Source organism: Salmo trutta, chromosome 24 (genome assembly GCF_901001165.1).
Source record: "Salmo trutta chromosome 24, fSalTru1.1, whole genome shotgun sequence".
Classification (NCBI taxonomy): domain Eukaryota; kingdom Metazoa; phylum Chordata; class Actinopteri; order Salmoniformes; family Salmonidae; genus Salmo; species Salmo trutta.
This window is the reverse complement of record NC_042980.1, coordinates 32,777,062-32,790,280: the sequence shown is the minus strand read 5'-3', so window position 1 is coordinate 32,790,280 and position 13,219 is coordinate 32,777,062. Positions and strand designations below refer to the sequence as shown.

Below are 13,219 nucleotides of genomic sequence, written 5' to 3'. Positions count from 1 at the left end.
GACAAAATTAGTCTAGTTGCTATACATTGAAATGAGGAATGTGCACAAAAAAAGTATAGATTTCTATCATAAACATATCTCAGATGATATATGACTGCTATTAGCGTCTCACTTTGGCAGTCTCTGCACACCAAAAATCCAGCTGTGTACAAAGCACAAACGTGTTTCAGTCTCTTGGGCAATTGTTTGTGGGATGTAAAGTGGAAGGAAATCCGACGCCTTTTCCACTCTTGTAAGAAACAATGAATGTGTTGTGGGACTTGCCTTGGAAGGCGTATCACTCACTACGCAGTATATTAACAAGTGCAGTGGGAGGTATGAGGCCAGGTTCACTATCGCTGGGAGGAGACGGGACACTCACCCACTCAGTCAAAGCCAGATAGCGGAGAGCTCACAACCACCATCTCCCCATCTCGGACAAAGCATAACATAACTGGACATCACTTCGCACTAGACACTGTGCCATTTCTTCGAAGAGGCCACAAATAAGGGATTTTTTCTCTCAATTACAAGTAAGGCATTTTACATACATTTTAGTTTATTTTGCTAACCAATTGACAGGAGCATCTCCATAACAAGAGGCTGCGGACCAAAGAGCTGCAGTCCTATAATGTCGGTTCCAGAAACACTTATGTTTCAGCAAACACTGTATTTGTTAGGCTAATGGTGTATTATTGCAGCGGAGTTTTGTGTAACATATTAGCCTAATGTGACTACTGGCCTCTGAAACTTCTCAAGTCATTCTAGTCATAGATAGAGACATCCTCTTTCGCAGCGGGGCGCGCGGATTAGCTGTGCCCATTCAATGAGCGCCGCCAGTTTACTACACTGAGTCCGCTGGCATTTGATAAGGAATGTGGTTTGTTGTCACGGCAGATGTAAACCTGATTACAATGGGACGGAATTGAATGTGCACTCAGATAGATAGGCTTCAGGTCGTGTGTAAAGGTGTCGTTCCACGAAATGAGTCCCTTTTGCGACCCATTCATATTTTATTTTGTAGAAATTGTGCACCAATATTGCAATATAGCCTGTCATATTAAATGTGAAGTTCCCGTTAATATTGACAATACATGGACAATTCTATAAATCAGATTTATAATATGAAGAGACTTTATAAAGTGCAAAAATTGGCCCTCTGTGCAACCTCTGACTTCTAAGAAGATTTTAATCCACTCAACCGCAACATTTCCCAAATCATTTTAAAGCCCAATATTTTTTTTTGCTTTGTCAAAGTAATTTCTGAAGATTATTATTTATTTCATGCAGTTAATGATTCATTTAAAACTGTCACTCATTTTGCAAACTGGTCTCAGTGCATTTGAATTATTCTGTACTTAAATCCGAGACACTCCCTTTAGTATGATATGCATGATTGGGGAGTAACGGATTACATCTAAGGGATTACAAAAATTACAGCAAAAAAAAGAACTGTAATCCGGTACGTTACCAACAAAAATATTGTAATCAGATTACAGATACTTTTGAAAAACTAGATTATTACTTCGAGGATTACTTTTACATTCAGAAAGGATGGTTGCGAGAAGAAAAAAAAATATTTGACACTTCTGTTTTCTTAATGACATTCAAATCAGCATTGGAAAAAATCTGAATGTGGTCTCTGACTTGTGTGTTTGATCAATGTGTGATCAATGTGTGTTTGATCAATGGGGAAAATAGCAGGAATAGGCTTTTTGTAGGCTACAGTCCAAGCTATGTCTTCCAATGATGTGACTGCTGTCGGCATCCAAAGATTATCCGACTTGAATAAACTCTTGGAGGTAAGGATGACAGTAGAGGTGTAGTCTACGGCGATACGGATATCACTTATTACTGATATCTACATAGCTCATTGATGTAAATCATTGCTGCGCTCTCATTCAGCTATTTGCGCTTTATGGACTGTGGTTGTTGTGGATGGCTGTTCACAAATCTAAATGTGTATTTGAAACCAATAGTCGTTGAATTTAAGAAGTTTAAACTGCCTATCAATCATGGTTTTTGAAACCAGTGGACAGCCAGTGAAAAATGCGCTCTTGCAACAGCTGCATAGTTCGGATCCAAGCCTATGGAATTAAAGTGGGGCTTTTATTGCTCAATCTAATTCATGCTGATGTAAGAGTGTAGGTTCCGTCCCTCTTCGCCCCAACCTAGGCTCGAACCAGGGACCCTTGCACACATCAACTACTGACACCCACGAAGCATTGTTACCCATCGCGCCACAAAAGCCGCGTTGCAAGGGAAACCCTACTTCAAGTCTCAGAGCGAGTGACGTCACTGATTGAAACGCTATTAGGGCGCACCACCGCTAACTAACCAGCAATTTCACATCGGTTACACTGATAAAATACATCCATAGGCCTAATGGACACAAGCTCAAACTCGCACACTTTTGATTGCCTCTAAGCATGTAGTTGCTTTCATCCATTTTTGGATGGATAGATATAAACTCATGAGGCATGTATAAATTATATTCTTCAGTAATCAATGGATATATATATATATATCCATCCATTGATTACTGAAGAATATAACTTATAAATGCCTCATGAGTTTAGTTCAACTGTCACACTCCATGACAACCCAAAATATAAGCTTGTTTTTCTCCAATGTTTGTAAACTTTGTAAATGTAAACAAACACTTTTGCCTCATATGGTTAATAAAAATATTTGTATCAGGGATGGTCAGTCCTCGCATCCATAGTTCTGACTATTAATTTGAGAGTGGTTACATTTCTCCAGGCCCATCCCTCAGTTTATCAAAACTTATAATGCCTCTTAAGGGGAAAGTAATCTAAAATTAACGGAATCAGATTAAGTTACTGAGTTTGGGTAATCCTAAAGTTACGTTACTGATTACAATTTTGGACAGGTAACTAGTAACTAACGGATTACATTTAGAAAGTAACCTACCCAACCCTGATGATATGTTACGTTTGGTATGGTTATTTAAAACAGATGGTTATTTAAGGCAAAAACAAAAGTAGGATGGTTGGTCGGATTGTATGGGTAGCTGTATAACGCAAACGTCTAGCATCTCAAAGGTTGCAAGTTCAACTCTCATCACGGACAACCCCTAAATTTAACACTAACCTTAACGTTAGCCACCTTGCTAGAATTCGTAGCATGGTATGCAAATTTATAACATTGTATGTTTCTCAAATTTGTTACATACTGTACGTTTTGCAAATTCGTAACATTCTGTTATGTGAACTGAAGTCTCGTTTTAATATGATGACGCTAACCCTTAAAAGAAAACATCTAAAGAAGCATTGAACGTCTGTTAGTCAAATGTAAAAGCAGGTGAACTGGTTCAACTCCTTTTGGCCATTTTCTGGTGTTTTGTGGTGGGTTAGAAATGTTTGAACAAGAAAAAAACATTGAGGCTTTCATTCAATTACTGCTCGCTGTTGCACACAAGCTTCCATTCCCCTAGTCACAAGGGGCACGTTCACATAGCACCTTAGCCCAGGACTAAGAGCCTCATCAGCCCTGGACTAAGGGAGATTTTAGTCCGTGGCTAATGCAAGTGTTCACACTTGCACATTCTAATGTGGGATAGCACCAGCCTTAGCCCAGAAACACGGTGCCAAAGTAGCCAGTGTGAAATGGGGTCAAGAACACATGTTCTCTGTCCAATCACAAAATCAAAATATTCCGTCCAATTTCAAAAGCTGCACTTAATTTGCAGATGCTCGTGATCCCTGGGATGTGTTCCTCACAAAGGAATGGTATATGATTTCATCCTTCCATCTGAGGATAAAAACCTAATAAAATAATACTTTTGTCCATGCAAAAACATTGGTTGCTATGGTTAACAAAAACGGTTGCTATGCAGGCTGGCGTCTTCTCATTTTATAGCCAACTGCTCCACAAACAGCTGAACGGGCAGAAAACGCTCAATTGTCATCAGTTTTCATAGCTTTTCTATTGATATTTAATTGGATATATGCTAGCAAACCATTATAATAATAGTGTTGCATGATTTCGCATAGATCAGAAAAGTGAATGTCTCGTCCATGCACAGCATTCTCTGTACAGGGGCAATATATTTCAAAATCGAAACATTGTTTCCGAGGTCTGACAAGCAGACAGGAAGGTTTATACAAACCATCGCTGTTGGAAATCGAAGTCTAGAAGCAAGAGGAAATAGGTTAATAAATGCCATAATGCTTATAACATTGGTCGCTTGGTAGAGATAGAATGTTGGTTGCATGTGTGTTCGTCTGTTAGCCCAGGACTTTGGTATATAGTAGTGTGAAACGATTTACAAATCTACCAGTCACTCAGATTTTTTACCAGTCAAAATATTGTTTTCCGGCTAAGATTACACAAATGAAACACAAACTGATGATCATGCTTTGTAATGTTTCTAGAACAAGAACTGTGTTACTAGTAAGAAGTAATGTGGTATATTGTTTAATTTCATTTAAAAAAAAACTTTTTTACCAAAATATCATATAAAATATATTTGTGTAATGTGTAACTCTGTGTTGTTGTTTTTGTCGCACTGCTTTGCTTTATCTTGGCCAGGTCGCAGTTGTAAATGAGAACTTGTTCTCAACTGGCCTACCTGGTTAAATAAAGGTGAAATAATATATATTTAAAAAAAGCACAGATGAGACCAACATGTTCACCTGCCCCCTTAACTGCGGGAGGTTACCGTGGTAGTGCGATTTGAGTCATGTTTGCACTTGTGAGATCGAGTCTGACTAGACTAGAGGCATTGTCTTCTCATCCATAGCAGTTGAATCTCAAACATAGAAAAACAAACTAGCTTGTCAACAAAACAATGTAAATAGCCAAGAAACACAAGGACTCAATCTCACTTCTGTAGACTTTTGTTTCAAGTAAATTAGACCAACTGTTATGCCTGTGCACAGCGCTTCTAAAATCTTTCAATCAGCTCTTCACATGTTCACAGCTGCCAGCCAGGCAGTTGTAGTGCGATTCATTTACCAGCTATGAAACAAAACGGCTACTGCAGCATTTCTTTAACTATAAATGTGATCCTACTTGACTATACATGTGATCACACGTGACAATTTTTATTCACAAAATAATGTTAGTGAAATGCTCGCAATGTGAAGCCCTGACAGACATCTTACCTGCCAGTGCTAAAATCTACCCGCATGTGGCAGGTGTTAATTTTAGGCCCTGCTAGCTCTCATGGTAGGTAGTCTATCTATGTTGTAACCAGCTCAGCCTCATTGGGTGTTTGGAGTGTGATGAAACTAAAGGTTTGTGATCTGAATATTCCCCTTTTGCTTTGGGGGCCAGATGACAGGGGGAGGAAGGAGAAAGAGCAAGATAAAAGTGTGCAGCTGCTGCTATTAGGGAGAATGACAAAACTACTGTAGTAAAGGGCAAGAAGTTACGGACACCGACGTCTCGCTTCCAGACAAACTAAACACCTTCTTTGCCCGCTTTGAGGATAATACAGTGCCACCGACGCAGACCGCTACCAAGAACTGTAGGCTCTCCTTCTGTGGCCGACGTGAGTAAGACATTTAAACGTGTCAACCCTTGCAAGGCTGCCTGCCCAGACGACATCCCAAGCCGCGTCCTCCGAGCATGCGCAGACTAGCTGGCTGGTGTGTTTACGGACATATTCAATCTCTCACTATCCCAGTCTGCTGTCCCCACATGCTTCAAGATGGCCACCATTTTTCCTATACCCAAGAAAGCAAAGGTAACTGAACTAAATGACTATTGCCCTGTAGCACTCACCTCTGTCATCATGAAGTGCTTTGAGAGACTAGTCAAGGATCATATCACCTCCACCCTACCTGTCACCCTAGACCCACTTCAATTTGCTTACCGCCCCAATAGGTCCACAAATGATGCAATCGCCATCACACTGTACACTGGCATATCCCATCTGGACAAGAGCAATACCTATGTAAGAATGCTCTTCATTGATTATAGCTCAACATTCAACACCATAGTACCCTCCAAGCTCCTCATTAAGCTTGAGGCCCTGGGTCTCAACCCTGCCCTGTGCAATTGGGTCCTGGACTTCCTGACGGGCCGGAAACAACATCTCCACTTCACTGATCCTCAATACTGGGGCCCCACAACGGTGCGTGCTCAGCCCCTCCTGTACTCCCTGTTCACCCATGCCTGCGTGGCCATGCACACCACCAACTCAATCATCAAGTTTGCAGATGACACAACAGTAGTAGGCTTGATTACCAACAATGACGAGACGGCCTACAGGTAGGAGGTGAGGGCACTCGGAGTGTGGTGTCAGGAAAACAACCTCTCACTCAACGTCAACAAAACAAAGGAGATTATCGTGGACTTAAGGAAACACCAGAGGGAGCACCCCCCTATCCATATCAACGGGACAGCAGTGGAGAAGGTGGAAAGTTTTAAGTTCCTCGGCGCACACATCACGGACAAACTGAAATGGTCTACCCGCACAGACAGTGTGGTGAAGAAGGCGCTATAGCGCCTCTTCAACCTCGGGAGGCTGAGGAAATTTGGTTTGTCACCGAAAACCCTCACAAATTTTTACAGATGTACAGTTGAGAGCATCCTATCGGGCTGTATCACCACCTGGTACGGCAACTGCACCACCCACAACTGCAAGGCTCTCCAGAGGGTGGTGCAATCTGCACAACGCATCACCGGGAGCAAACTACCTGCCCTCCAGGACACCTACAGCACTCGATGTCACAGGAAGGCCAAAAAGATCATCAAGGACAACATCCAGCCGAGCCACTGCCTGTTCCCCCCGCTACCATCCAGAAGGCGAGGTCAGTACAGGTGCATCAAAGCTGGAACCAAGAGACTGAAAAACAGCTTCTATCTCAAGGCCATCAGCCTGTTAAACAGCCATCACTAACACAGAGAGGCTGCTGCCTACATACAGACTTGAAATCATTGGCCACTTTAATAACTGGATCACTAGTCACTTTAATAAGGTCACTTTAATAATGTTTACATATCGTGCATCACCCATCTCATATGTATATACTATATTTTATACCATCTATTGCATCTTGCCTATGCTGCTCTGTCATTGCTCATCCATATATTTATATGTATATGTTCTTATTCCATTAATTTACTTAGATTTGTGTGTATTTGGTAGTTGTGGAATTGTTAGATTACATGTTAGATATTACTGCGCTGTCGGAACTAGAAACACAAGCATTTCGCTACACTCGCAATAACACCTGCTAACCATGTGTATGTGACCAATACAAATGATTTGATTTGATGTTGTGTGCCAGAGGTGAAGGGGTCAAGTGCCAAATAGCAATGAAAGGGGCTATCAATTGAATAGCGCCATGATCGTTGAAAGAATGAGCTGAAACCACAGACAGCCCTAACACAACACACACATGTCTATTGGCCACTGCTCCAGGTACATGCACTAACACACTCAGTCACAGATATCGCAGACAGCTTGGAGTGGGCAACGTGGTATTCTGCAGTCACACACTATCACACAGCTCTCACACACCCAGCTGCTCTAAGCGGTCACGTTTCAATGCACTTTAACACGCTGTGTCGCCCAGCGGCGCTGACTGTCTTTGACCATGGCTGGACCGGGTCTAAAGTAGTTAAACCCCCCGGCAACACAGTGTTTTCCAGAAGCACATGGAGTAGCTAGCCAAATAGAAAAAGTAGCCAGCCAGGATCCTGAAAAGGTATTCATTCAGTGTATTGTTTTTTTGGGGGATATCTTCTAGGCTTATATGATCAGGACTATTTTCTAGGTAAGAAAACATAAACCTTTTTTTAACAATTAACCTGTCCTCTCTTGAGATTAAAGTATTTTATAGCAAGATATGCATTTCCACAATTATGGCTCCCCAGTGGGTGGGCCTGGCTGCCAAGTGGTTGGGCCTATGCCCTCCCAGGCCCACCCATGGCTGAACCCCTGCCCAGTCATGTGAAATCCATATACTAGGGCTGTCACGTCCTGACCAGCAAAGGGAGTAATTGTATTATAATTTGGTCAGGACGTGGCAGATGGGTATTTGTTTTGTATTGTTTAGGTTGAGTGTGAATTTTGTAGGTGTGTTTGATTTATTATTTCCGGGTTTTGGTTTATGTTCTATGTTTTGTATGTCTAGGTTCATTCTAGTTCTATGTATTTCTATGTCTAAGTAATTGGGTGTTGGACTCTCAATTGGAGGCAGGTGTTTTCTGTTGCCTCTGATTGAGAGTCCTATATATAGGTTTGTGTTTTGGTTGTAGTTTGTGGGTAGTTGTTTTTGCATTGTGTTGTATATAGCCTGCAAAACTGTTCCTGTCGGTCATTGTGTCTTGGTTTTTTCGTGGTGTTCACATTTAAATAAAATATGATGAGCACGCAACCCACTGCGTATTGGTCCACTTTTTCCGACAGCGATTTCTCCATATCTTCAGACGAAGAGGAGCGTGACAGAACTACCCACCACAAAAAGACCAAGCAGCGGAGGAAGTCTGGTGAGGACCGGGGAACACGGCTGGTAAGGGAGCCCGAGAGGCAGCCCCAATAATATTTTTTGGGGGGGCACACAGGTAGTTTGGCTGGGCGAGGATTGAGACCCAGGCCAAATCCCCGTACTGTTTTTGGGCGACATATGACTGGACAGGTCCCGTGCTTAGGAGTAATGGGTGCTGTGGCGAGGCCGGGTATTTTCAGGCCGGTATGCGCAGTACCAGCGCCCTGCATCTGCAAGGGGAAAGTGGGCATCCAGCCAGTAGGGGTGATGCCAGTCCTGTGCTTGAGACCGCCAGTGCGCCTCTACGGTCCAGTGTTTCCCGCTACACGCACTAGCCTTGAGGTGCGTGTCTCCAGGCTGGCACGTCCAGTACCAGCCCCACGCATCAAGCTTCCAGTGAGTCAGCCCAGTCCAACTCAGCCTGTTCCCGCTCCTCGCACTAGCCCTGAGGTGCGTGTCACCAAGCTGGTACCTCCACTACCAGCCCCACGCATCAGGCTTCCAGTGCGTCAGACCAGGCCCGAGTATTCGGCAAAAGTGCCTCGTCCAGAGTGTCCAGCAACAGTGCCTCGTCCAGAGTGTCCGGCAACAGTGCCTCGTCCAGAGTGTCCGGAACCAGGGGAGACGGCCGCCAGTCCGGAGACGGCCGCCAGTCCGGAGCCGCCGGGGCCGCCCGCCAGCCTGGAGCCGCCAGGGCCACCCGCCTGTCGGGCGCAGCAAGAATTGCTCGCCGGGCGCAGTCAGGGTCGCCCACCAGTCCTCCGGCGCGGCCAGGGGCGCCACCTAAGTGGGCGACGCCGAGGGTGGAGCGGAGTCCACGTCCCGCACCTGAGCTACCTCCAGTATAGGTGGGGTGTTGCACAGGTGCCGTCGTTGACGGCAGCCACCCTCCCTTCCCTCCCTCTAGTTAGGGGTTTATTTTTTGGTTGTTTTGTTGTCTAGGTGCATTCGGGGTATGCACCTTTTGGGGGGGTACTGTCACATCCTGACCAGCAAAGGGAGTAATTGTATTATAATTTGGTCAGGGCGTGGCAGATTGGTATTTGTTTTGTATTGTTTAGGTTGAGTGTGAATTTTGTAGGTGTGTTTGATTTATTATTTCCGGGTTTTGGTTTATGTTCTATGTTCTATGTTTTGTATGTCTATGTTCTTTGTATTTCTATGTCTAAGTAATTGGGTGTTGGACTCTCAATTGGAGGCAGGTGTTTTCTGTTGCCTCTGAGAGTCCTATATATAGGTTTGTGTTTTGGTTGTTTTTGCATTGCGTTGTGTGTGTATATAGCCTGCAAAACTGTTCCTGTCGGTCATTGTTTCTTGTTTTTTCGTGGTGTTCACATTTAAATAAAATATGATGAGCACGCAACCCGCTGCGTATTGGTCCACTTTTTCCGACAGCGATTTCCCCATATCTTCAGACAAAGAGGAGCGTGACAAGGGCCTAATGAATTTATTTCAATTGACTGATTTCGTTATATAAACTGTAACTCAGTAAAATCTTTGAAATTGTTGCATATTGGGTTTATATTTTTGTTCAGTATAAGTGGAAAATGTACCCGGCTGGAAATTTGTGTGTAACCGGTTGTACAGCCGGCGCTAGTGGCAAACACTGATATCCCGGCTCTGATGTCTCCCCACATCTCAGTATGTGGACATGTGTGCCAATCAGGAGGAAAAGGAGAGGTTATATCTTTCATGTTTAGGGTTTGTTCTTCAATCCCTCACATCCCTCCCATCATGTTCTGACTGTCAGGGGAAGAGAGACATCATACCTGAGTGTAAGAGGACCAATCATAATCAGACATACAGAGAGGTCAGAGGTTGTGCTGTAATAAAATATTGAGCAGTGTGTGTAAGTGTTCATGATGCATGTTGCATGAGTGTGTAGGATCCCTTTGCGTGAGTGTGTGTACTGTATATGATTAGTCTCAAATGTTTTCAGATCACATAGCTGTGGTTATGACCGAGCTGTCCTTTGATCATCTTGCGATGACAGCTCTTCCCTTTCTGGAGGTGCAGAGGCTAATGTTTCCCTTGTAACAAACACAAAAAGGAGGAGAATTATTTAAAGCGGCATCGGGTTTCTCATCCCGACTGACGCTGGATCTGGGAACGCCAGGAAAGTTTAGAAAATACATAATGTTTGGGTTACAGATCCCACTTCCTCACATTTAATCTGAATGTTGTGTTTTTTGGACTAATGGCAACATAGCTGGTGCTGCCCTCTGACTGGATGGCAAAAGACAGCTTTGGCAGTCATTCCTCAATCATCCCAAAACAACAGAGCTATTATGAATTAATAAAGCATTGTTTTAAGAGTTAACTACATTTAGATTTCTTTCAGATCTGGTGGCGTATAATAAGCTATGTGTTTTTTTTGTTAATTTCATTTGGGTGCCTATTAGATCTCATAACATACTGTAGAATGCAGGGCTCTGTTAAGAAGTGAATTGCTTTTCTGATCTAGCTCTGCCCCAGGAACGGAGTGAGGTCAGGACTGATGGGTTGAGATCTTGTTAATAAAAGTCAAAGGAACTCAGGGCAGCGCTCTCTAAATGTAGTTCAAACATTTACTGTGCCATGGCAAACAGACAGATTGATATCAGGACTGATGGGCTGCTGTCTTCTTGTCTCTACAGATCCCAGATCAGTGAGGTGTGCGTGATCGTTCCCAGCAAACGGCAGAAGGATGAACAGCTTCGATCTGGATGAGCTGTTCGACACATGGGAGGACCTGAACCTCACAGGCCTCCTGGAGAACGGGACGCGGGTGGAGATGGGTGGCTGTCCCACGGCCTTCGACCGCAGCGCCCTGCTCCACTCCATGTGCATCCTCTACGTCTTCATCTTCGTGGTCGGTTTGGCCGCCAACGGCCTCGTCCTCTGGATCAACATCCGTGCCCAGCACACCACCTCCAGCTCCTCCCCTCGCCACGAGACGCACCTCTACATCGCCCATCTGGCGGCGGCTGACCTGTGCGTGTGCGTCACACTGCCCGTGTGGGTGAGCTCCCTGGCACAGCACGGCCACTGGCCCTTCAGCGAGTTGGCGTGTAAGCTCACCCACCTACTCTTCTCCGTTAACCTCTTCAGCTCCATCTTCTTCCTGGCCTGCATGAGCGTCGACCGCTACCTGAGCGTGACGCGGCCGGCCGACAGTGAGGATGGGGGCCGGCGCCGAAAGCTGATTCGCCACGGCGTGTGCATGGGGGTGTGGCTCCTGGCTCTGGTGGCTTCCCTGCCGGACACGTACTTCCTGCGGGCTCTGAGGTCATCACAAGGGGAGGTAGTGCTGTGCAGGCCGGTGTACCCAGAGGAACACCCTAGGGAGTGGATGGTAGGGGTCCAGCTGAGCTTCATCCTGCTTGGTTTCATCATCCCCTTCCCTGTCATCACTCTGGCCTATGCCCTCCTGGCCAAAGCACTCTCCTCCTCCTTTTCCTCCTCGGCAGTGGAGCAAGAGCGTCGTGTGAGCCGCAAGGTGATCCTGGCCTACATAGTGGTGTTCCTCGGCTGCTGGGGCCCCTACCACGGGGTGCTCCTGGCCGATGCCCTCTCCCTGCTGGGCCTGGTTCCTCTGAGCTGTGGGCTGGAGAACGCCCTCTACGTGGCGCTGCACCTCACCCAGTGTCTGTCCCTGCTCCACTGCTGCTTTAACCCCATCCTCTACAACTTCATCAACAGGAACTACCGCTACGACCTGATGAAGGCCTTCATCTTTAAGTACTCCACACGTACAGGCCTGGCCAGGCTCATAGAACAGACCCATGTTTCTGAGACAGAGTACTCTGCCGTCGCTGTGGAGAACACACCACAGATCTGAGACTGAACTCTAGAACACACTCTGGAACTCAAAAACACATCAAGGACATTTAGAACATAGTCTAGATCAGTGGTCACCAACTGGTCCATCTCCAAGGCTTTCCTAGTCGATCGCCAAACATTTCTGTAAAAAGCCCAACGATAAAGCCTTGCGTTCTTAATTGATTTGCACTGTTTGCGGTAGGTGCACTTCATTCAGCTGCCCTGCGTGCTGGGTAGTCGAAGTGTTTCCATTTTTTATCATTTAAGGTACAAACTCTGCCTACCCGGTGGTCCTGGAGATCAAATCAAGTTCACCTATAGGCCTACCGCTGGCCAATCAGATACACTATATATACAAGAGTATGTGGACACCCCTTCAAATGAGTGGATTCGGCTATTTCAACTTCACCGTTGCTGACAGGTGTATAAAATCAAGCACACAGCCATACAATCTCCATAGACAAACATTGGCAGTAAAATTGCCTTACTGAAGAGCTCAGTGACTTTCAATGTGGATGCCACCTTTCCAACAAGGATGCCACCTTTCCAACAAGTCAGTCAAATTTCTGCCCTGCTAGAGCTGCCTCGGGAAAATGTAAGTGCTGTTATTGTGAAGTGGAAACGTCTAGGAGCAACAACGGCTCAGCCGCGAAGTGGTAGGCCACACAAGTTCACAGAACGGTCTGTCCTAGCATTGCCTGTATTCGAGCTGCAGCAGTGATTGTATATAGAGTTGATCCAATAGCTGCATTATTTTCTAAACTGCTAGAGGTGTGTGTGTGTGCGTACGCGGTGTGGGGACCTCAAAGTCCACTTTGAAAATAGTTCGAAGGGCATTAAAATACTGTACATATATTATCATTATGAGATTGTTATTAACTTTAGATATATTTTTGTACATATTTATGCTATGCTTCGACTTTTCAACTTTGTATTTTCTATGTTTTTACTCATTGTGTTGTGGATTCAGAAGT

At 44.8% G+C, this 13,219-nt stretch overlaps 1 protein-coding gene across 1 annotated transcript; it reads left to right on the top strand.

Moving 5' to 3' along the window:
- Positions 1–332: 332 nt before the first annotated feature.
- Positions 333–12,609, top strand: LOC115161130 (atypical chemokine receptor 3-like). Its single transcript, XM_029711887.1, has 2 exons — positions 333–512; positions 11,081–12,609. The coding sequence occupies exon 2, from the start codon at positions 11,131–11,133 to the stop codon at positions 12,262–12,264; it is 1,134 nt and encodes a 377-aa protein (XP_029567747.1). The 5' UTR covers positions 333–512; positions 11,081–11,130; the 3' UTR covers positions 12,265–12,609.
- Positions 12,610–13,219: the final 610 nt, after the last annotated feature.